The sequence below is a fragment of the Xiphophorus hellerii genome, chromosome 13, assembly GCF_003331165.1.
Source record: "Xiphophorus hellerii strain 12219 chromosome 13, Xiphophorus_hellerii-4.1, whole genome shotgun sequence".
In the NCBI taxonomy this organism is placed as follows: Eukaryota; Metazoa; Chordata; class Actinopteri; order Cyprinodontiformes; family Poeciliidae; genus Xiphophorus; species Xiphophorus hellerii.
In genome coordinates this window covers 20,223,750-20,249,537 of record NC_045684.1, presented here as the reverse complement: position 1 = coordinate 20,249,537, position 25,788 = coordinate 20,223,750, and the positions used below count along the sequence as shown (strand labels likewise).

The following is a 25,788-nucleotide window of genomic DNA, read 5'->3' as shown; positions in this document are numbered from 1 at the left end:
ATTATGGAACTAACTTGCAAAGTATTTAATAAATTGCTTAAAAAACTTTATAAGTCCAGTGCATAAGTTACATTACTTTATTTTTAGTAAACTAATTACTTTATGAAATAGATAGCACATTGCATTTGATATAACTTAACATTTTTGAGATGATCTTCACGTTTTGCTATCTGTTTAGCAAATTAGTTATGAAAATCTAGCATTGCAGACAGAGGTAAAACAGAAAAAACAAAAAGATCGTCGAGATGATTTCTCCTTGATTTTCTCATTTCCTGTCTACTCAGTATATCAGTAAAGCATGAACATCTGCTCCTCCGACTGTAGTGTCTTTTGGTGCCATCGGTGATTCAAAGCTGTCTCTGACTCCAACAGGTAGGCACCACCGTGACGTAGCCTGCCACCAGCCACCCTTCCCTCCCTCCACCCCCACCGTCACCGCCAGCCTCCCAGCTGCGTCCGCCGCTGTCCTGTCTGGCCCCGGTGTCTGCTCCGCGCTCTGCCCCGCTCCGCTCCCAACCCCCGGATCCCTGAAGCCTGTGCCTCCTCGTTCACCATCCCGGCTCCCGGACCTACCCCCCTCTTCCCACCCGGTGAATGCGCCAGCGACCGTAAAGCATGACGGGCATCGCCGCCGCTTCTTTCTTCTCCAATTCCTGCAGGTTCGGGGGCTGCGGTCTGCAGTTCGAGTCTCTCGCCGAGCTCATCGTCCACATCGAGGACAATCACATCGGTGAGTTGGGGCCGGAGGGGGAGCGGCGGAGCCATCCAGCTAGCACTGATTTGCTAGTTAGCGTCCTAGCCAGTTAGCTTAATGCAGATAGGCTCGGCTTTGCATTCCGCTATTCCTGCTGCTCTGCTCGTCGTCGAGGTTCGCGGAGCTGCTCGTTCTTCGACATCTTGGACTTTTATTTTTATGTAACAAAATGCTTGCTTGTGTTATTGACTTGTATATTTGGTCATTATATGGGGGTTGCAGAGAGAGCCGTTACTCGGACGGAGCTTTTATAGGCATACCTAGCATCCTGGGCAGTCGGACAGCGGTTTTTCGGCTAACACACCGCTGAGCAGCAGTCTGTTTACATTTGCAGGCCTGATGATGCAGAGAAGCCGCAGCTCATCTAGCGGTGCTCTCGACTGAGTTGCGGAAGAGTCCATCACCCATTTTACCTGATATTTGTCGTTGAAGCGTCGCCTTTTATGCTACATCTTATCTAAATTATTGTCACTTACCAAGACTGTCACTACAGTACAAGTAACTTCTGGAATACGACTTGTTATATGATAAAGCACAAGCTTCAACTTGTTGCTCTAAATGCAAATGTTTATTTGACGTTAAGCCCAAAAATCTTATGGAACGCCAAAAGTGCCACAACCAAACACATAAGGTACTAAAAATATTAATATATCAAAAATACATTTGTAAATAAGTAACTATTTAATCTGAATAAATATATTTATTTAGCTATATTTTAAAAATAAATATATTTAAATATACATATATTTAATCTGCCTATTAATGAAATAATTTCATAATTAAATAAATTCTGAAATATACAATTTCAAATGGATTATACACAAAATGTATTATTACTAATATTATTTTTCCTTTTTTTTTTTTTTTTAGCTTGTTTGCTATTCTCTCATACACACATACAATATGCACTACCTCCCAAAAAAGTAACACTCTCCAATACTTTGGTAGATCTCCTAAAGCTTTGATTATGGCACACACTTCATTATTTCTGCAAGTTTCTGCATTGTTACAAGATGTATTTTCATCCAGAGTGGCATTAATCTTTCACCAACATCTTCTAGAGGAGATCAGTTGGACAGCTGCGCAAAATTTTTCAAGCACAGCTTAAGGATTCTCAATAGGGTCTGGCCAATCCATCACTGAAAATGATGCCTCGCGCTCCTTAAACCACTTTGGCACAGATTTAGCGTGATGAATCCTGCGGTTTTATCTTAGAATCATCTAAGCAGTCAGTGAAGAAGAAATGTATTGATAATATAATCTGGTCATTCGGTATGTTCAGGTAGCGAGCTGACCTCATTCTTTGGACACTTTGAGTCCAAAGAACTACTGCAATCCCAGATCACAACACTGCCCCCACAGTTCTCTTGGTATTGTGCATATAGAGAGGCTCTTAGCTTTGCTATTGAACAAAGCTGCGTGGCCTGCTGTTGTTATTTTAAAATTGATTACACCAATGATGATCATTCAAGATTTTCTGATCATATATCTTGTGCAAAGATGATGGCTCCCACGTTATTATCCATAATGCGATTGGCCAGCCTGCACAGCATGTAAACCTCAGACAAATCAGCTTTTCACCATGCACCGACTTCCTTTTCATTTCCACACAATTAAATAAGTGAATAATTAAGTAGATCATAAATCGATTCTTTAATGTCTCGTGAAATGATCTCCATTGTAAATAAATGCATGCACATTACAGTTAAAAGTAATTTGCTGCAAGTTAACCGATCAGATCTTGAAATCTATTTGTTGAGCTATTATATCAGTTTAAGCAATTTATGGTGGACAGCAAAAGAGCAACTTTTAGTTTTCTGTTATATTGTGAATTTTGAATGCATTTCAATTTTCAATGCAATATTTACTAAAATGTTTAATGAGTCATTTCTCTCAGAAAATCTTGTAGTGTAATTTATTAGTTTTTATTATTCTTATTATTTAATTAATGAGATGTATGCAAGAAGTTTTTGGAATGTTCATTTATTTAATGAATTTTGTCACTTTTAATTCGTGGTGCACCAATAAATCGGTCGACTGATTGATCAACTCCTTTTTTCTTTACTTTTCTGTGATCGATAATCGGTCGATACTTGCATGTGAAACCGATCTTGTCTAGCTCCACATAGGTCTGAAAATCAGCCACTGTCCCCTTTTGCTCTGCTTTGAGAGAGGGCTCACCGACAGACCCGCCCACCAGTTCACGTCCGGACATGCGTGGTTAACAATAGTCACCCCACCGTTGCAAACTCAGTGACTATGTCACATTGTCGGTTATACAAAAATCAGTCTCGGCCAAAATCTGAATCAGCAGGTCAGGCGTTTTCAAGATTGATGGGCCAGAAAACTGCAATCGGTGCACCCCTACTTTAATATCTACAGGGTAAACAGCCAAAAACTTGCTGATGGTAACAAAGCCATATGTGTGCAGCAGCTGTTAGAAGAGGTTCAATACATTGCTTGTTTTTAATACCTAGATTCAGCCTTTTCTTTTAATTATATACCAGAGAAAACGGCAATAAGTAACCTGCAGTGCTTGTTAATAATTAATTAACCTCTTCCAAATCATAGATATAGGACATAATCACCCTGCATAGCAGATTAAACATAAAACCGCCCCCCAAAAAAGTTGCACTATGGAACCATTAATTGAGGTATAAATAGCTTAAACAGTGCAGAGCGCATAGAAAAACGAATCGGGTCTGGAATTGTTGTTTGTGGCATGCGTCCATCTTCAGGAGGCCATTTGTAGGAGGTGAGGGGGTAAAATGGATGCTTCATTGAGCCAGTCTCCATGGCAACTGGCAGTCTAGGCTCTGTCGGGGTTGGGGGCAGCTTGTTGGCTGAGTTATGGCACACCTGCTGTCTCACTGACAAAGAGCTCTGCAGAGCCGCCAGCGGTGGCGATGACACCCGACATGATGAAGAGGTTTGGACTGGTCAGAAGTGTAAAAATGGGATGGACTGTCGGTGATGGTGATTAGAAGTAAAGAGTACAGCATTCCTCCAACTCGCCAATTATCTAATTAAACATAAACGCCGGCAAATATGCATAGACATGCTATTTTATCAGCCCACACTGCCCCATCTGGCTCTCAGTTTGACCTTTGACTCTGACCGTCATCTGAGCAGAGCAACGATTTACTAGCCAGATCTCTTAGATTAATGAAATTTGCGTCTCTGTTCACTTTATTCCACAGCCGGTCATCAGCAGTATCATGAACGTTTGCAATTTAATCAACATCGCTGATGCATTGGCGGGTACGGGGAGCAATCTGACAAATAAGGGGACGATTGAGGCAAGAGTGTGAGAGAAGAGGAGGTCGGTGACATCCGACTATGCCCTTTTTTTGAGTTCTAAAGTGGTTCAGTGGTGTGTGTGTGATCAGGATCCACCATGACATAAGCCGATTTGATCCTCCTGACGTTCTCATTTGAGATGTCAGTGAAGCTGTTTAAAGGCCGGCGCGTAACGGATTGCAGTGATTGGAAGCCGTCGGTGCTTATGGGGATTATGAACAGGCATGCAGAAGCTGTAAATCGGTTAGTTTAGGGGTTGGCACTAAGCTCGCTTTAAAATGTGTGAAGTAGTCAAATGGGACTTAAGTCAGGGTGTAGAAATCACTGCTCATCTGAACCTGAAATGTTTTGTCTCTGCCGCCCTCTAGTGACAGGGCATTAGACGTGGAGCTTCTGTAAAGTCTTGGGATTTTTATTTTCTCTTAGTAAGGAAAATCCATTCATGGCGAAGTTTTGCCTTTATCCTTTAATAGTTTTCTTTAAAAGAAAGTTGACAGAACTCTTAACTTTGAGGCTGTAAAAGTTTGGAAACGCCTTACTTCTGCCTCTGGTTTGAATAATCTCACTTTTGAATTCTTGCCGTTCTTGTCATTGCTAGCCAGCAGCAAACAGCCCAAATGAACCCATTGTGCACCTTTTCGTGACAAAAAAAAAAAGAGTTAATTCAGCACTGACCTCATCCCGGCAGAGAAGACGGCAGCTGTCCAATGACATACACCTCACTCCCCCCCCCCGTTTCCCCTCCTGCATTTTTAGATTACTGGAGGAAGCGGCTGAGGTGATCTGTGTTTACAGTGTGCGGTTTTTAGCTGTTGTTTAACGCTTTGCGCGCTGCGTCTAGGTAAGGCCTGAGGAATGCGATGATGTCAGGGCTGCCGTGCCCCTGTGCACGACTGCAGCAGGTCGTGTTCTCACCTGCACAAGTACGTACCTGCCTGTGGATCCAGTTGAGGACAAGGAGAGGAAACTGGGATTAAAAGAGTGACACTGGGAATACGCTGGAATTCTTGAATAAATTGGGTCTTTGGTGCAAGCAAACCCTGAACCCGCCACCTTTATTGGGACAGACTTGCACAAAGATTAGATTTTAAGCATGAAATGAGAATATTTTGAATTTCAGACAGGTGTACATGGGTGTAAATATGCAAAATGAAATAAAAAATGGCAGAACTTTTGCCAAAACCAATTGTGACGTATGGAGGTGGTAGCATCACATTGTGGAGCTGTTTTGTTGCAGGAGGAACATAAAATACAGTAGATGGCACCATGAAAAAAGAACATTATGTAGAAAATATATTGAAGTAACATCTAAAGACAGTAGCCAGGAAGTAAAAGCTTGGACACAGATTGGTGTTCTAATTGAACAATAACCTTAAGCATCCAGTCATAGTAGTTATAAAGTGGCTTAATGATAAAGTCAGTGTTTTGGTGTGACCATCACAAAGTCCTGATCTCAGTCCTGTGGAGAAGTTGTGAGTTTGTAAAAGCTGAAAAGTCGTGTGCGAGTGAGGAGGCCCACAAACCTGACTGAGTTCCTCCAGTTCTGTCAGGAGGAATGGGCCAGAACTCCAGCAAGATGCTGTGAGAAACTTGTAAAAGAAAACTCAAAAGGTTTGACTCAAGTCATACAGTGTAAGACGGCTATATCTGATACCGACCAATATGTAAACCTTTCAATTAGAAGAAAGCTACACAAGCTAAAAAAATGTTTATCACCGTGACTAGGTTTTCAGGCATAAAAAAAAAATAGAAATCATTTTGGTAATTCTAGCTAACCTAAAACAAGAAAAGCTTAGTCTGATTTAACTTTCAGTGAGGGAAAAAGTGTGCATGTGTCTTTATTCGGCATATGTAGCCATCTGGTTTTAAATCTATATGTGCAGCCGCCATATTGGAATGTAAACTTGGCCTTGTCTGGCAGCCTACAGCTTTCTGTGTGTGGATTTTGACTTTGCTGTTGTTCTGTTGGTCTCCTCAAACTAACACACAGTTCTAGACAAATGGTCATTATGTAGACGTACCACTTTAATGGTAATAAGTTACTTTCCCTTTGGGTTCAATAAAGTCTTGTTTTTAATTAAGCTCAAGCGCTCCTCTTTGCTACGAACTCTGTTTATGGTGGCAAACTGAACATGGTTCCTTATTTAGCCTTGTTCCCTATTGGACTTATTTAAAGCTAAAATGTCACATATTGTTAAATTCCTCAATGCACGGCTAAGAAATATTTAAACAAATTGATCAGAATATGGAAGGTTTGGTCTTATGTTTCTTGTTAATTAAAAACATTTCAGAGGTTTTGAAAATATCAAGCAGAAACTGAAATGATGGGATACGTTCCACCTTCTAAAATATCTTTTTTGCCCTTTGCTTTTATACAACGGTAGTATTCTGTACAGATGATAAAAATCTAAGCAGTCCACGATCGAAATGTTTGAAAACATGTAAATATTCGAACACTTCCGGTTTACATTTTTTTAATGTAATGTTTTATATAATTGACAGTGTTCCGTTTTCTGAAAGCACAGACAACAAGCAAGATTCCCTGTAGGGGGCGTCTCCTGAAAATGAATTTAATCATTTAGTCCCAGGCTCGGTTGCCAGGTCGTTTCCCATCCCACCTTGTGGAGGTGTGACACAGGAAGGAGTGCATGTGAGACCGTGTGCTGCTCACCATACTTCCCGAATGACCTGCAAGGGTGGAGCAGCAGGGCAATTACTGGACTGGCATCTCCAACTGGAATCTGCAGACCCCCTTTTTTCCACCCCACACACACACAGGTCCCCATGCACACACCGGTCCCACACATTAGCCTTTCAGAAGTCACAGGGCCTTAGAGCCCCTGAAAAACCTCTAGGAAGTGTAATTACAGAGAAGTATAACTCCAGCTCCCCACCCTCCCCCAGTTCCCCTCCTGTTCTCCAGCTCCTTCTCTCTTCTCCCTCCGTCCGGTTGCCTGCTGCTCTGGAAACACGTTAAAAGGCTCTCTGGGGCTTAATTAGCGGGCTACACAACAAGCCGTGCATTCTTGGCCTGGTTTGAACACATGCGAAGGTAAAGGCCCATGTGCACAGACCGTGACACAATTATCACGCACTAATGGCGGTGATCACCAGGGGGCAGCAGTGTTCCACTGGTACTAGTTGGATCCTGGTGTTGGGGGATGGGGGGGAGGGAGAGCATCTATGGCTGGGATTTAAAGCTACATTTAGATTCTGATATGCATGCATTATGTATGTGATATAAAAGCACAAACAAGCTCAAAGTGATGTATTAAGAGTTGGGAAGCTGAAGCTCTTAAGATGGGATTTTCAAATTTAAAAACTCCTGATCCTCCAGCGTCAGGATCAGGAGTTTTTTTTTTTTCTTTTAACTTCCTGTCCTGTTAGGTGAGTGGAAGTCATAAATTTGGTGAACATTTACTGCTGCTGCACCTGGTTCACTCCTTTACCACCATCCCCTCTTTCTCCACACACATGCATAAACGCTTCGTCCAGGACCCTCAGTACCTTGGGCATCCGAAGTGATTAAAATCTTCTTTCTTGCCCACTGTTTTGTCCCGTTCCCCCAGTACTTTATTGCTCCTGGTACTTTGAAAACTGAATCGCTGACGAAACGGTTTGGTTAATCATGTTAGACAGATTTATTTAGTCATTCGATTAGAAGCAAAACATTTATCGGAAAAAGTTTTCATGGAAACCCCCGGAGGCACCAGGAAGCATTTAAGTCATTGTTTGTGAAGGGCATGGTTTAAGTTTGGACTTTAAAGATGCCATCCAGTGGTGATTTTTTTTTCCCCTCACAAATGTCCACCAGAAGTATAAATGTAGCTTGGTAATGATGAATGAATTTACATTAGAATTTCAGAAAATAGATTCTTGTAAAGCACACCGTTGGAAAAACAAAAACTGGGAATTTTTGCTTTGCGCATATTTTGGTGAGCGACATCACAAGAGGCGTATTATTGGAGCGGATAAGCTATCTCTGCTGCATTTTGTGTTTTTGTCGCACAAAATACAAATAAACTTTGTTCAAAAACCCCCTGGCCAAACTTTAATTAATCTTAAGAAGTCCTTTTTTCATTTGTAGAAAAATATTTTTTTTTTGTTTGGCTCTGTTATCTTTTAATTTTTTTTATAGTGATTGTAATGCTTTTAAGATGTTCTCTTCTTTTTTTTTTTACAACCGTTGTGAAATGCCCCACATCTTATCATAAATTGACTTTATTTTATTGGTCTAAGTTACATTTTTTTTTCTAGTTTTGTAGTGTGACATTTTCCTCTTCATTTGAACTATCTTACTTATTTAGCTTCTTCATTCTTATTTTCGATTTTCCATTTTGACTTTATCGAGAATGCCGGTTAGAAAAAAAAAATCTGATTGATTTGAAGAAATTTGATTAAAAAACATGCAAATTCAGAGGGGGGGGGGGGAAACTTCATACAGATTCACATTGTCATTCTCAAGGAACTGGGATCACATGATGTCATCAGAGGCATGTGTACATAACAGCCTGCCTTCTGGAGAGTATGTTTTAATAACATTTTTAAACAAAATAGCAAATCAAATCAAAGAACTAATCATTATTTGTTTTTCTCTTGGTGATAAACTATATCTCAAGTAAGTTTGCATAATTTTACAGAGAAGTCTGGCTTGCAGGATTAAGATGCAAGCTTCTCTTGGTGACGTCTCACGTTTGGCACTATACGTCCGGTTGTTGCCTGCTCACTACCTAGTGTGCAGATCACTCTGGTGTTGAGCAGCGGCTATGATGGTTAAAGCTCAGCTATAAAATACTTTGAGAGACCACCTCTGTGGACCACCTCCCTTTTTAAGAGTGTACAAACGTCTTTGTGTTCGCAAATCTATAAGCTGCTTCTTTCGTCTCCCCTGGCTTTGCTCCTTCTCTAGGGAGTTGTGGTTTGTTGTTGTTGTGCAGCGGAAAGAGCAGAAGGGTGTGCGTCTTTCCTTGCCCTGTTGTTTGCTGGCCCTCTTTGGTGTTCTCCTGCATTGTGGGAAGTCTGCATTTTTTTAATTATGAGGTGTGAAAGCCTGAAAACCAAATGGGTGTGAAGGCCAGCACACAGAGCAGTGGGATTAGTTGGAAGGAGCGTCCAGGCGTTCTTAGATTTAGATTGGGATACATCTGCAAGCCATTAAATATGCAGCTAAAAAACACTCCTAAAGTGCTGCACAAAAGTGTTGATACTTGTTTAAGGTTTTTTTTTTTTTCTTCATTTTATATTATGACATGAAAATCACTGTACTTTAGTGGAATTTTATGTGATTGGCGGCAAAACAAAGTAGTGCATAATTGTGACCTGGAAAGAACGTGAAAAGTGGTATGAACTTTTGTTGTGAATTGGCACTATATAAATAAACCAAATTGAATTTTTAATGTGTATAATTATTTTTTTATTATTATCTGAAAAGTGTGGGGTTTATTTGTATTCAGCCTGTCTAAGTCAAGCTACATACATGTTGAGACTGATATTTTTGCTCTTCCACATTACAAAATGGCTTCGACTCCCTGCGATTGCTACAAAGGATCCCTTTTATGTGATTCTGGACTTTGACTGGACCATTTTAACGTAGCCATATGCTTGATCTAAATTATTGCATTGTTCCTCTAGCTGTGTTCCTCTAGAGTCTCGGCACTGCTCTCTTTATGAGACCATCTCTTATCAACTTCCTTCTCCCCACAGCATGGTAGTTCCATCACCATGCTTTGCTGTGCAGGTGTTGTTTGTTCGACAATATTGTCAATGGACGTTTTTTCGTTGCATATATATTTGCCACTCGTTTTTGAATTTTATTTTTATTAAAAAAACAAACAAAACCTTGATAACCATGTGTAACTTTCTTTCAATTTTCAAGTGCGCATTTTTTTTATGTTGGCCTACTGCATAAAATCATAATAAAAACACTAACTAGAGGGTGTAACATGGCAAAACATGAACACTTTTGCAAATGCCTTGTTAGCTGTAAATAGTTAAACTCTCCTAATTGTTTTAAACTTGGCTCTGGTTTTGAACGTTCCCCTGCTGAACACTTGATGGCACTGGTAGTTCACAGTTGCAAGCCACCAGCAGTGAGTTCCTGCACACACGCTCCTGTTTTCCAAGGATCAGGAGGCTGGACTTTGAAGTTAACAGTGCTAGCCTCAGGCACAGGAAGTTGCCTACTGTTGTGTTACTGACTTAGCAAGTCCGTTGGAGAGGAGGTTAAAAAAAAAAAAAAAAAAAGACCTGAGCACGCCTGTTGACTAATACACCACACATTCATCACTGACTCCTAGCAGTCGCTCCGATTTTCCTTTTTGTCATATTTTGGCAGCCAGTGTATCTTTTTGGGAGGGGGTGGGGGGGACATTGCTTTTAAATAAAGAGTATTGATTCCCTGCTTAATCAAAGTATATGACACTAATCTATCATAGTTATACATTAATACAGTGAAGCCATTGTGGGAAGCCTCCAGTTATCTACAGAGCGTGCCTGGGAGGGAGAATTAATTGATGACACAGTGTTCCTCCGGGAGCAGAGGTGATTAATCCAATCTGTCCTTTTCTGCCGCAGACACAGATCCGCGGGTTCTGGAGAAGCAGGAGCAACAGCAGCCCACCTACCTGGCCCTAAGCTACATCAACAGGTACGCACAGTCAATTACTCAAGTGCGCATCTAAAGAGGGCAGCATTGCTCCACTGTGAGAAATCGGCACTCATGCGTGCACTCATGTGACTTGGGAGATCTCAGATGAGTTATGTCTTCCCATAGCACTGACTCATCCACAAAACGAGCGCACAAAACCGCACGAGATAATCACTCTTGGCTCCCCAAGCTGCCAGAGGCAGCTTTTCAGGCTGCGTGTGTGTTTTTCTTTTTTTTTCTTTTTTTTTTTTGTGTGTGTTTGTGTGTGTGTGGTGAACCAAACTGTCACATCATACTTAATACCCCATCAAATTACTACAAGATGCAACTCTGAGCAGATTATGATAAGACAACGGAGCGCAGACGAGGGAGGTTTGTTTTCAGTCATAATTGCTCCAGCGGTGAGGTCGTAAATGTCATCCGTATTTATTGTCCGTGGTGTCAGGACAGCTCATTCAGTGGCTCAGTTTTGTTTTATGGCAAAATATGTGGTTGTCTCAAGGTAAAAGCAGAAAGGGAGATGAGATGAAGGCCTCCAAGCTGTTGCTGTTGTAACAGATGGGGGGGGGGGGGAAGTAAATCAAAGCGTACAAACAGCTGGAATATTGAGGAATTTGTTATTGGTATTTGGACGTCATGTACGTGTTCCCACCAAAGGGTTTCTGGGGGCGGGGAGGACAACTGACTAACAAACCCACCCACCACTCCCATCTCCACGTGAGTGGTTAATAATAGTCACCCCACAGTTGCAAACCTAGTAACTTTTTTTGCTATTCTTTGTATAAAAAAAGTTACTGATGTGGCCTAGTTGTTAGGGCAGCAGAGAGAACCATAGGCTGCCCCCCCCACTATGGAACAGATTTACACTTCCAGGCTCCACAAGAAAGTTATGGACATTTTAAATGACTCTTCACACCCTGGCCATGGTCTCTTCCAGCTGCTGCCATCAGGCAAGAGATACAGAGCAATAAAAACCAGGACAAATCGCCTAAAAAACAGTTTTTACCCGATGGCAATCATGGCACTAAATTCAAAGGCATAAGAACTTCTGCTCTTGACACCACTTTGTTAAAAATGTAAATTCTGTTGCGACACCTCCAGGCGCTGCAACCATCTTCTGATGTCTATTTATTTCTCATTTTGTACTATTTATTTCTTTATCTTTTTTATGTATATGTATATTGTATATTATGTATATACACATAACCTGCATTTTAACTCGAGTCGAGCAAATCTCAATCTCGTAATCTGTTGATGACAATGACAAATAAATCTTATCTTATCTTATCTTAAATGAGAATGAGCAAGTTTTTAAAATCAGTGATGGGCCAGAAAATTGCAATCGGTGCACTAATTCTTTCAATTATACGAATCACTAAATTGATTGTTCAAAGTATCAACAATTAACACACACACAAAAAAATATCGGTTACTGAAGAAGTACCTGAACAGGTTTTGTATACGTCTACCTATTGGACATAAGATTCCTATGAGAAAAAAAAAAAACTTGAAAAAATTCTGTATTCATCTTATATACTATACTTACACCTCTCTTAATTTCTATATTTCTTTTTCACCTTTCAATCTTTATCATTTCTCTGTATCTTGTATTTCCTTACCAAACTCAAACTCAGCATTATACAGTTAAGAGGTGTATTTCCCCTCTGACAGCCAAACCATGTGAAAAGTGTTTTATGTGGTGATGACTGGATAGTTGCTGCATGTCAGGGCATGAAGCACTTGGTTTATTTTGTATACTTGGACCACGTGCAGGTTAGTAAAGGCTAGTAAAGGTTTGCCTTGAGCGCTCGCAAGCCGTGCAAGCGGAGTGGCTGACTGTTATATTTGACCCGCACCAAATTTATTTTGCGGTATTTTTCGAAAATTAACCCCCATGTAAATACTGGAGTGATTCCGCTTCCAAATCGTCCAGTTTAAGTGACGTGTGGCGCACGCGATCCTCGCCGAGTTACAAAAATGTATAGGCGGACAACTAGGCAACTCGACAGCATGCAAGACCACCGCATAGGTACGCATGGCTTCGTTTGCGCTCATGAGTGTCATTTTTTTTTACGTTATTGACTCATATTCAAAGAAATTTTATGTGAGAAACAAATGATAAGAAAAGCAAATGCAATGAAAGTAAAATCTTTCATAAATTGTGGCATTTTACAGCACCCACCAAAGCTGGGCGCTTTTACATCACCCATCTTTTACAGCCACCTCCCCTTTTCAAAGTTTTGAAAGATCCGACGTTTAATTTGCGTTCAGTGATTAAAATTGTTGTGCCTCGAGAACAATATGGGTTTTGGATAACTGTTCTGCTGAAAGACCTAACGATGACCCATTTTCAATTTTCTGGCACAGTTGTGGAACATTTTAAAATAAAACTTTGGTGAACTTCACCGGATTTTTATTTTGAAGTGTCCTGAGTTTTAATCCAAAAGACTCTCTACCATACTTCACAGAAAGTTCTAAGCCTTTCAGAAAACCTATAAACACATCAGTCAGTAACTTGCATAATGCTTTAACTTAAAATCCATTGCCCCCAGCTGGGAGTAAACATATCTTTAGTATCTTTAAGAGATGATCGGGAACAGATAGCAATGGTTTTACAACTTAATTGTATGCTCATACGATAATTCATCACTGATTTACGTGAACTCAGTGTATTTCTATCTCAAACACACCCACATACAGTCGGCGCATGTATATGGGTACTACATTAACCTGGCAGAGATCTTACTCAACGTGAAACTGATGAAGCCATTTTGAATGTAAAACAAGGTCATGAAGCTGTTTGTTATGCTGTCTTCAGATATGCCTATTGTAAAAGCATTTATTTACATTTGGTCAGCCACAACCGTCGTGGTATTTTGTTGGGACTTTAAGCCTACATAGTGTAGTTCATAAATGTGTGTTACATAGTTTGAATAATTTTTTTCTAGAATTATAAAGTCATGAGGGAGTTCTTTCGTTCCGTTTCACAACAATGCTCTACTTTGTGTTGATCTATAGCATAAATTCCAATGAAACACATTGAATTGTGTGACTGTGCTGTATGAAAATCTGAAAACGTTGGCGCTATGCACATACAGTCGTATTCAGTAAATTAGAATATACAGTACGTCCCAATGAGTCCCGTGTCAGATTAAAAGTACCTTTTGAAAACAACAACCTTTAAGCCGGAATTAAACATACTTTTCATGAAGCCCAGGTTTTTGTTTTTAAAAAGTTATTATTTTTTTTTTTTGCTCTGATCTAATGTCATGTTTTCATTAACTGTTAGCAGAAAATCATGATGACAAAGAGAAATGAAGGTGTTAAAATTCATCTATATCATGTGTTTCATTTGTTGATAAATCTACTTTTCAATAAAATTCAAATTTTTCTGAATGGATCTGTATTTGTGGGAATGTATAAACATTTCTCAATACAGAGGTTGTGAGTTTGCAGATTTTTAAGAATAAGAAAAAAAAAACCCATGGTTTTGTGAACCTTTGTGTGTCCTCAGGTTCATGACGGACGCAGCACGCCGCGAGCAGGAGACCATGAAGAAGAAGGCCACGCCCAAGCTGTCCCTGTCGATCACAGGCGGCATGTCCCGGAACAGCACGGCCACGCCGCCGCGCCACACCAGCGGCAACCTGACCCCTCCCGTCACGCCCCCCATCACCCCGTCCTCCTCGTTCCGCAGCAGCACGCCTACAGGTACGGTACGGAGCGGAAGGACGAACCGGTTGCTCGCGATGACGACGGACTGAGGCACGCAAAATTGTCCCTTTGGGGAGTTCACACTCAGACTTCTGGTTATGCTATAGGGAGCTCGTAACGCCAGAGGAATGCAGCTCAACCGACGACTCCGCATTAGTCAGAAAGCAGAGCTTTGCAATACACGATGACCTTTAATCACTGCAACTTAAAGAAATGATTTGCCGTCATTAAAAGCAGCCAGATTGAAACGCTGGAGCAGGAGAAGTCTGCGGTCAGGGTGGAAAGAGGAAAATCCAACCGCTATCTGCTGCAGAGGTGTGCGTGTTGTTTGTGAGTCGACTTTAGTGGCTCCTGCAGCGAGCGAAGCAGTCAACACTTTGCTAATTACACAGCAGCTGGCCTGCTCTGCATTCACATTGGGGCTGAGTGTTGCACAGCCCAGGAGCAGATGTCTAATTCCAGGCCGAGCGGGTCCAAGCGCAGCGTTAGGTCTGCGATTACACACCGACACGCACGAACCCACACCCTCTTTCAACATGTGCCAAGGTGCCATCCACTTCCTCATGCTGAGGTGCAGCATTTCCTGTTCCATGGTGGTGGTGGTGGGGGGAGGTTCACTGGGTCTGTATGTTTGTGTGCCTGGATGGTTCAGGTATTCAGATGCATCTGTGTGTGTGTGTGTGTGTGTGTGTGCTTGCAAATGGAATGTTGTGCATAAAGCGTTTTTTCCCCAAGCTGAGCAGTAGGGGATCCCTCCCACTTAATGATTCCTTTTTCTGTGCCATTCTCTGCATTTTACCTCACAGGCACTCACACCCAGACACCACATTTGTTTTTCCTACTCGTGAGCAAAACTAACATCTGAACATCTGAGAGTATTGCTAAGAAAGAGTCACACGCATAAGCATTTAGGATGCCATAAATGCGTGTAATAAAGCAAATGCAAATTCTTGATTTATTTTTTTGTTGTACTAAAGCTTTTGAAAACTACGGTCTGTCTTGCTAAAGTATTTATACCCCTTGCACTTTTCAAAAATTTTCCCCCTTGACCTCATTCTGTTTTATGTCGGGTTCTGTCCGATCACAGATCTTTAAAAAGCCTGACCCACCGAGTCTGATTTTGGCCGATACCGACTTTTTCTTTTTTTGTCTGAAAAGTCACTAAGTACAGTGACAAAAGTTGCTAAGATGGCAACAGTGGGGTGACTATGGCTGTCAGCCTGCCCTCTCTCAAAGCAAAGACAGAGCAAAAAGATGAGATCGCTTTTCGATGAAAGTATCGGCCGATCGGAGATTTCCCAAAAATAAGAAAATTGGGGCCGTTAATTTTATTAGGATTTTTTTGCGATGGGCCAACACAGAGCAGTGCATGAATGTACGATGGATGAAGGAAAATATATATAATAAAAAAAGTCTTGTATGAATTAAAATCTGAAAAGTGTGGCAGGCTTTTTAGTCCGCTCGACCTGAATGAATACTTTGCAGAACTGTGTTACGTGCAACAACAACAAGTGACGAGACTAAAATTTATGCTAAATATGTCTAACTCTCAGAATGAATTGTCTGTAATCATGACTTTTCGCGTCTTGCTACAGGTTCTTAACTGGACTTTGTCTAGGCCATTCTGACACAGAAATATGCTTTGGCTTAAACCATTTCCTTGCAACTTCCTGTCTTCTGCTCCATTTACCTCCCCACCAGCTTCAACCATGCAATTCCTTGTTGCATACCCACAGCCACAGCCTGATGCTGTCACCACAATTAATCACCATGGAGAAGGTTTTGGCTGCATCTGACCAGAGTACCTCCCTGCCATGGTTTGTGGCCAGCTTTACGGCTTTCTTTCAATAATTACTTTTGTCTTTTTGGGCTGGAAATTCACCTTCATGAAGGAAAAATGCCCTAAATGCTGAAATGGTCATTGAAAATCACCCAAAGCATGATGCTACCACCACCGTCATGGAAATGGTGTGTTCAATTTGATGTTAGTTCCCCATCAAACAATAACATTTGATGCATTGGAAAGTGGCTTAAGCTGGATTTTATTTGTGCTCGGCAGGGTAAAAGGGGCTCAATACAGAATCTCTCCTCCAACATAAAATCCCAACCTAGACTTGTGCTTGCAACATGACTAAATGTGAGAGCTTTTGCGAAGCCACCGCACCATGTACCAGCTACCAGATGACAAATGTTTTTCTTGTTCCCCGGTGGCTCCAGGCAGCGAGTATGACGAAGAGGAAGTAGACTACGAGGAGTCGGACAGCGACGAGTCGTGGACCACAGAAAGCGCCATCAGCTCCGAGTCCATTCTGAGCTCCATGTGCATGAACGGGGGAGAGGAGAAGCCGTTTGCCTGCCCCGTCCCCGGGTGTAAAAAGAGATACAAGGTGAGGTTAGATTCATAATTCAGGCCCCCGTCATAGGACATGAGCTCTCTGCCGCGATTACATCTACACTGCTTCTTTTGTTTGGGTATCACATGTCGGGACGGATCGCTTGGAAAGAACCCAGAATAAATCCAGGCTGTCCTGATTGGAATCAGTGATAAATATATCACGGCGGATTTGCTTTGGTTGATATTTATCGCAGCTCGTAACAAGATCCCTCATTCAGCCTGCTGTCTCGGCGTCTAAATTAATAGACAGTGTTGGATATTACTCTTTTGTGCCCCATTAAAAGGGACAAGAAGGCAATGTGGGAAAAATCCTTATCTGGGTACTGAAATGGCCCCCTAGAGCTAATCGGTGTTACCTCACTGCCACTAAGCTAGAAGAACTGAGTTTAACATGTTTCCTTCTTCTAATTAAATATATTTTGGCTGATTTTGGGAACATTTCCATGGTGATAAAGCAACACTGGGAGGAAATTAATTGGCAGGCAGTTAAATGTACTTGCTCTGTTATTTGAGGACAAGTCGGTGGTAATTCTTCTTCCATTTGGATCTCTAAGAGGAGACATGCTGGGTATGAGTCAAGAGTTTGTAATAGGAACACATTTTTTATTTTATAGGGATATTAATGTAATGCACCTACACAACAAAGTGTATTATTGTGAAGTGAAAGGTAAATACAGCAAGGTTCTCAAATGTATTGTGAAATATAAACTTGAAAAGTTTCACGTTTTAGTATATCTTTTGTTAGTGGCCCAAATCCAACTGGGAGTTTGTCTAAAAAGTCTTAGTGATCTTTAGACTGAGCTATTTTTTGGGGGGGGGGAAAAAAAAAAAATCACAGATATTTTCTTCACTCGAACTCACTTAGGAGTTATTGAGTTAAGAAGGAAGAGACTGCAGACCGGGTCTAGAAAAAACCCGACCCGATCCCGTCAGCATTGTGTCCCAGCCCGAGCCAACAAGACATGTTATTTTAATTAAGATTTTACTGCTTTTGTTTCCAGACCACCATTTGAGTAAGCACTGAACAACAGCAGTAAACATCTCCCAGCTCCGTTTTGTCGCTTGTTGTAAACGCATGGTGAGTCAAGTACAAATCATCTTTGATGATGTGCGATTGATGGGCGCAGAGCAGGACGAGGCGAGGCTGCGTGTGTTGTGGCCAATATGGCCCCGCACTCAGTCTTTGGTACAAGGGGGAGCAAACAACTCAAAAACCCAAACAGCAAAGCAATCAGGCGCAAGGTATTTTGTTACAAAAAAAAAAGTCACAAATAGTGACTCAATAAAACAGTCCTCTTTCTCTCAATAAAATCCCGGAATCAATAATTGTCTTTAAACAAAAGTCATCAATTCGAGGCCACGGGTTGGGCTCCGCTTCGTATGCTGCTCCTGGTAGGGACGATCCGTCTGCAGCGCTCTCTTTTGCCGATCCACAGCTGACTGCGTGACGCTCCGGCACCGCTCCACTCTTCGGCGTGCCACACCCTTCCTCGGCCCAATCCATCTAAAAGAAAGGGCAGGAAAGCGCCAGCATCCCCGCTCCAAAACTCCTCCGGAAGACATATTTCCTGCCAATACTCTCTGATCAACATGGGGCACTACTTACAGGAGCGGGCAGAGGTTTTCCTCTGCCCTGATCCTCTGTACTGGGCCGTCTGTTCAACTCCCGGTGTTCTGTGCCTGACGTACGGGTTCCGTCTGCCCCTCACTCCGCAGCGTGTCAGTCTCCGTGGCCCACAGAATCAGTCTTCTTCCTCTTCCATCCAGGCTCCTTTTATTCCGGCCTCAATCGGCCTCTGCTGACACCTGTATGTGCGGCCAATTAGTGCGCTCCGCCTCTTAGACAACCACCTTCAGTCCAGTGCGCTTGGATTGTTAAAGGGGAAAAAAGAAAAGACAAGCCCCAAGCATGCAAAGCACAACAAAAGTAAAAATAAAAACACAATCGTATTTTCCCCTGTACAACACGTGCGCATTTATTGTGCGTTGCGCTGCACTTGTTACTGTCTAATGAACCTTGGCACCTTACTTTCTTTCTTTCCTCAACAGGGTAAGCTGTTCTTTCCTCTGTTTCCTCTATAAGTAGACTAACAACCTTCCTAAAATAATGGCCTGAGTTAAGTGATTTTGGCACAAAAAAAAAAAGTATCGCCAGCCCTTTTTTTCCAAAAGGTGCTTTAGACAAAAAAAAAAAAAAATCACTTTTGGCAAAAATTACTCCTTTTTTATTATTTTCAGAAGGTGAGCATATCACGCATTTTTGTTTGGTTTTCTCTGTGCTGTATTACGGGCTTATTAAACGCGCAACAGAAGCAAATAATTTCCTGTCGCCTTCGGGTCAGACTCGGCCCATAACCCTAAACTCCATGAGGAAATACAAATTCATGGCACTCTTCTGCCATTTTTATTCATGCAAATTTCTGGAAACCACGTCCACTTTTCCATTTCTATTTCAACTTCAGAGTCTTGGTGTGTGATTTAAAATAATCTAGCTATTATTGGTAATAATGTAGCCACATATTTTAGTATTTCAGTTTAGATGTAGCCTCGTATTAACACGATTGGCTTAGAAAAGCAAACTTAGCCAGGCAGGGTTTCATTTGTAATGAAGCTAACTGGTCAAATCTTTCTGTGCCCTTCCTGCCTCATCCTTGTTGTCGACCAGAATGTGAACGGCATCAAATACCACGCCAAGAACGGCCACCGCACGCAGATCCGTGTGAGGAAGCCCTTCAAGTGTCGCTGTGGCAAGAGCTACAAGACGTCGCAGGGCCTGAGGCACCACACCATCAACTTCCACCCGCCCGTCTCCACAGAGATCCTCCGCAAGATTCAAGGCTAGAGCCCTGCGCTACCAGTCAGCTACCCTGAAACATTAGCCCTGTCCTGACTCTCCTCATCCATCCCAAACACTAAAGGATCAAGTGCATGCTTTAAGTTGTTTTTATTTTGTCACTTTTTTTTTTTTGCATCCATTTTTGCATTCTTCTTTTGTCCTATCCAAGTATTATCACTTGTATTTTTTGGGGAAAAAAAACAAACAAAACAAACTGTGTATCTTTGTAGTATTTTTTTTTTATTGATGTACATTTGCACATTCGTATATGCTATCATTTTGTATTTAATTTTTTTTCCTCAACTGTTTTACTTGCATAAGGTGCTAGCTGTAAAAAAAAACAGAAAGAAAAGACAAAAACACAAACGAAAGAAAAGCGGAAGAGTAGTGGGAAAAGGAAGCGCGAGCGACTCCTGCCCTCTGATTTTTTATTATTTTTTTTTTGTTTGTTTGTTTTTTCTCCCGCTCGTCCCTGAGCAGGAAGAACGCGAGCCGGGCTGTTTCGAACGCGCCCCGTCCGCTCGCTGCAGAGTCCCCGCCGAGCTTAAGTCTGTGCCTTCACAGCTACTTCTGGGAGTTTAAGAGCAAGAGTTAAGTTATACTTAGAACAGATATATTGATATATACGCAACAGACAAATATGTATGTGTACATAAAAAAAAATATAAAAGTATTCATGAGCATATTCATAGTTACTTTATTTTGAAGCTTTATTTTATATATATATTTTTTTTGCCAGTGTTTTAGAAGTAGTGTTGTTTTTTTTTTTTTCTGTGTATCTGTAAGTGTTCATACTTACAGCACATTGTCATTCACTGACAGCCCTGGTAAGGATGGGTAGAAAGCCTTCAAGTAACCAAGCCTTCTTTTGCAGCAGCATAATCTCTTAGACAAATGCAGACATGTCTGAACTTTTAATCCAAGTAGTTATTTAGTGGGGAAAGAAAAAAAAATCTCATATTGAGAAATACTTGTTTACAAACTTACCCTTGCTGCACTTATTAGCACCAACGCTGCATGCTGTGCTGCCCTCCCTTCTTCAATAATGTTTTCACTTTTTCCAGGTCATCATCCTGTTGAAAGGCCCATTGATAACCTAGTTTTAGATTTTACTTGAGAAAATCTTTTTGAGAAAAGTTTTAGAAACTTGAGAAATATTTATTTATGATGCCATGTGCTCAACAAGGTTGCCATAGTGATTGTTTCAGGCCAGATCTGCAGAGATTTCTCATCTGACCCACTAGATGAGTCTCAAACAAACCAGTCGGCATGTAGACGCCTCCTAATGGTCGTTAGGGAGACTTGATAACACCCAAGTTGTTTTTTTCCCCCTTTTAAGTTTTTTTTCTGACTTTTGTTTTGCTGCTTTTATTTGCAGTAGAATAGACAGTAAGTGGGCAGAGAGAGAAGCTGCAAAGAACGCCGGACAGCTGCGTCGGTGCACACTGAATCAGGAGTGCACCACTTGCAGTTTTCCGGCCGATGACCGATCTTTAAAAAGCCTGACCAGCTGACTGGGATTATGGGCCACTACCAATTTTTTTTGACTGAAAAGTTGCTAAATATAGCAACAAAGTTGCCAAGTTGGTAACAGTGGGACGAGTATTGTTAACTGCACATGTGCAGAAGTAACCTGGTGGGACTGGCTGATTTTCAGACCTTTGCAGAGGTAGATGAGATCAGTTTCTCATGTTAAGTATTGGCCAATCGTCCTAAATTAAGGAAACTGGGGAAGATTTATTGGTGCACCCGTAGTTTGAGTCCAGTTCCAGATTCATTAGTTGACTTGATTATGGGTGTAGGTGAGTTCAGGAGAAAAGCTGCTGCTTTCTAAACATTTCCTGACTTTTTGAGATTTCCACATGAAATGGCATGGTCTCTTGTCGTTCCCATTTTGAAAAGTAGCTAATAGTGTCATTACTTTTACACCCCCAGGAAATCAAGAATAACTAAATAAAAGTTCAACACTAGTAAGCTTAAAACAGTGAAGTGTGAACTGCGAAAATGCTACATTATTTATTGTGTAGGAGTGCCAATAATTATGGATTTTGTTAGTAGTTCTCTCCTAACGTGTTTTTGTGTCCCCCACTGAATGAACTGACCCGGATTAAAGACTGGATTTTGCCGAAAAATAAAATTGCGCTGCTGCTGCAATAAAAGCTGAATTTCTCTAAAGGCTTTTTCCGTTTCGCTATCAGAGGCACTTGATTTCTGTGTGCTGTATTTGCTGATGATCTTTTTTTTTTTCTTCTTCCTTCGTTTTACACATTCTAAAACATTATTTTTAACGTCGATCAGGAAGAGACCACGGCCGATGTTTGAAGCGTTTCGACCGCCACGTCGAGAAATTCAGCATTTCCCTCGCTCATAGTGCCAGAGCTGCCGCTCCACTCGCTCGGCCTCGAAAAGCAGGCCGAGCATCATATAATGTATTCCAGTTGCCAAGAGCTTTTGTTTTCTTGTTTTTGTTTCCATGATCGTTGCCAACAGCTCTCCACTGCCAAACATTGACCATACCATGTGCCTGACGGGAGGGAGAAATGGGAGGGGGGGGGGGGGGCTTATGATAGCGGTTTTACAGTGGAGGTCGCCAAAAGTGTGGCAACGGTTGTTCTTGTTCATCGCGCCTCCAAAGTGTGCATGGATGAATGTCTTCATGCATGCTTTCAGAAAAAAAAAAAAAAGAAACAGAGGTTACATTTGTATTTAAGAGATTATCATCTACAACTTGTCTGTGTGTGTGTTGTAGAGAGCAGCATTCCAGTCTGTCTGTATGGGTGTGTTTTTCAAGCAGTATCTTCATCAGCATAGGGAAGTGTTCCTGTACGTGTGTGTTTATCAGTGCTCGGGTGTTTCACGTTTCCTTTGCCGGATCGACTCGAGGGACCGGATTGTCACGCTCTCTCATGTTTTACTCTCAATTACCAGAGTTGAGCAATGTAGACTCAATCATTCCTCTCATACAGACTTTATATTCCGGTCAAGGCTCCGAGTTTGAGCCGTTTCTCTTCTTCTTGGATTCCAACGACACGCACTCCAAATCCTCCTGTTTGCAAGTTTCTTTTGGTCCAGCTCCGGGTCACGCCACCCGCCTATACTAACTGATATACTGTACTTGGTGCGCTGCTGGACGACCAAGCACAAGTCTGCGACGACAGATTGGAGGAAGTAGAGCAACGGGCGAATGCCGAAGAGGACGAGGGGATTCGGGAGGGGTTCAGTATACCATGTACAGTGAATGTAATGTAACACGTGTCTGTCGTCAAGTGCTTTTAAATTATATTTTCGTATGTAACATGGAGACCAATGTTTCCCTTTTGTATGGGAGGTTTAAACAGGTTCTGAGGAAGAATAAGTTGTAGGTGATGTCAAACTGTCTTTCTATATATATATATATATATAAAAAACAAGCTGCTTCAATGTAAATGACTGAAAAAAAACAGCAAAATAAAGTGAAAATCCCCCACAGCTCCAACTCATTCGCTTCTTGCTTCCCCGAATAAAGAAAAGCAGCAACAGTCACGTTCATTTAGACAAGCGTAATTTATTCTTAAAGATCTTTTCCACTTACACTAATTTCCAGACATTCTCACATGAGATTAGCGTTGGGACATGAGATGTACACAAAAAGGGGGCCGCTAACTCCTTGAACCTGCTCACATCGCAACAGCAAACTAGGTGTATTTTTTTTTTTTTTTTTTATGTCATTTTGGGGGATTTTAAGTGATCGACCAACGCAAGGCAGAGCAGAATTGCAGCATTTATGTACAGCCCCATTTACTTTGCTACCCCTAAATTACGTTCAGAAAAAGATCCGGTCAGAAGAGACAAAACTTCAACGTTTCGACCTGCATGGAAAACTGAGATTCCCCCACAACACACCGTCCCCCATGGTGAAACATGGTGGTGTCAGCATCATGCTGAGGGAATTTTATACCTATTGGGAAAATACAGGATTGTGATACTACTGGGGATGCATCAAGAACTGTGTCGGCTGATGCTAGTCATTTTTTGTTGAAGTATCGGTCCGATACGATAAACTGGGCTGATATTAGCAGCTGATGTTTATTTAGATTTACCGTTTGTTTCATGAGGAGGTTGGCCATGTTGTATCTGTCCAGTCATGTGATGCATTACAGCAGCATAAATATTGGATATCGACATCGGCCCAAATTGTTCATATCGGTGCATCCTGACTTGGTTTTTGCATTCGTTCCCACAACTCTTCAGTCCAGTGTTCACTGAAGGAAGGAAAATACTATTTTCTTTCCACTTCACAATTATGCGCTACTTTTTTTATTAATCACATAAAATCCCCCCCCCCCAAAAAATACATTAAAGTTTGTGCAAAATGTGGAAAAGTTTAAGGTGAGTGAGTACTTTTTTTTGCAAGGCATTATAGTTTGTGAAGCCTGGATGCAACACTGTTAACACTGCCGTAACAAGAAATTAAGAGACACGAAGCTCAAAACACACATTTAAATGACATGAGGGCAAACAGACCTGCACACAAAGCCGCGACCTCTTCACAGTTCTAAGCTTAAAAAAAAAAACTCAATTAAAGTGTCTATTGGCCAGAAACATCCACCACCGCTGCTTTGTGATTGACCTGCGAGAAAGTGCACAACAGGAAGTGAAACGTCCCCCATCCTGTCGTTTCATTGAGGAAGATGAAGAAGGGCGACAGCTTGACGACGGTAAATCGCCACCAGTCTTCTATATACAGTACATTCGGAATAAAGCCTTATTTAGTGGAGTCCGGGAGAACGTAGTGTTGTTGTTGTTTTTTTCTTTCTTTTTTTGTTCCGACAATCTGACATCTTTGCAAAACACTCAACAGGGAAAAAAAAACAAGAGAATCTTTACACATTCAAGTGTCTCACTCTGCATGTACACTTTTGTCGAGCTTTAAATTCAACTGAAAGATGATGCTTTTGGCTGCTAATATGGCAAACATGACACTGTTAGCATTATGCTTCCGCAAAAAAACAAAAACAAAAAAAAAAAATCAAATTGTTTTGGCAGAAAAATAGTCTCTCGTAAACTAGAAAAATCCAACCTTTATTTTTTGCTTTGATACATTTTACCAGATTCTTAAGCTTATTAAACATTTTTACAAGGACAGGGAAACACGTGGAGGGTGTATTAACTTTCTTGGATTTAGCTCTGGAGTTAAATCTAAGATTTTTTTTTTTTTTTTTTTAGATTTTATTCCCCCCTCAAACCACAGCTTTTGACTTTTTTAACAACTACCTCAGTTAACAGGAGGGAATTTTGTGATTCAGAACATAAACATGCTCTTTAAAAGGTGCTTCATTGGGGAAAATAAAAGTAAAAAGCCGTGACACTTCTGCCAAATCCTGCCTCACTCCCTGTTCCTTTTGAATAAATGTTTCGGCAGATCCACACCTTTCAGTCCGTTACCCAGTCACAATTACATTCTTGCAAACCATTTAGATCGCAAAAAAAGTGGGGAAAAAAAAGTGCTAAATATCGCGTAATTAACAAAATAAAGCAATACCTGGACAACATATGTGTATCTACACGGCGTGTCAGAATTCACCGCTTTGCCCCTCACTCAATCTGCTCAAAGTTGAGGACGTTGCCGTCAAAGTGCGTGAGGACGTGCCTCTCGAAGAGCTGCTGCTGGCAGTTGAGGGGGAACTGCTCGGAGCAGACGGGGCATACCTTCCAGTGGCTCTCCACGTGCTGCTCGAAGGTGCGCTGCTCGAAGTGCGGCGGGAAGATCACTTCGCACAGCGGGCAGCGCTTGTGGACGTCCGTGCTGCAGACGGAGGGAAGAAAAAAAAAAAAAAGAAAAGGCATCATCTCAAAAATTGGAAATGGAAAACTAAAAACTCATCGCCTGTTAAACAAAATATTCCCAGCATGAAGACGTTCGAGAAAAAGGTATAGTCACAGTGGAGTGATGTAGTGAAATACAAGTACTTTGTTACTGTACTTCAGTACATTTTTCATGTTTCTCTATTTTACTAAAAGGGGAGGTGTTGCGTAAAATTGACGTTTTTGAGGTTTACATCATGTTACAATGTTATTCCCTCATTTGGAGATTCTTTCATGCATGTTTGAGAAATCCTTTAATCTCCCATGGCAACCACTCAGCTGTGCAAAACGGTTGGAGG

At 41.4% G+C, this 25,788-nt stretch overlaps 2 protein-coding genes across 7 annotated transcripts in view; one reads left to right on the top strand and one right to left on the bottom strand.

The window, feature by feature from the left end:
• Window positions 1-236: 236 nt before the first annotated feature.
• On the top strand, window positions 237-22,372 carry jazf1a (JAZF zinc finger 1a). Its single transcript, XM_032580142.1, has 5 exons — window positions 237-730; window positions 10,628-10,700; window positions 14,215-14,411; window positions 16,632-16,801; window positions 19,475-22,372. Exons 1-5 carry the CDS (start codon window positions 616-618, stop codon window positions 19,649-19,651), a joined length of 732 nt encoding a protein of 243 aa, XP_032436033.1. The 5' UTR covers window positions 237-615; the 3' UTR covers window positions 19,652-22,372.
• A 1,653-nt stretch (window positions 22,373-24,025) lies between these two features.
• tax1bp1a (Tax1 (human T-cell leukemia virus type I) binding protein 1a) overlaps window positions 24,026-25,788 on the bottom strand; it is a 28,085-nt gene continuing 26,322 nt past the window's right edge. For all 6 annotated transcript variants that reach the window (XM_032580121.1, XM_032580120.1, XM_032580119.1 and 3 more), the window contains one exon: window positions 24,026-25,430. In XM_032580121.1, coding sequence (XP_032436012.1) covers window positions 25,220-25,430 — 211 coding nt within the window. In that variant the 3' untranslated portion in view covers window positions 24,026-25,219. The remainder of the gene's footprint in view (window positions 25,431-25,788) is intronic.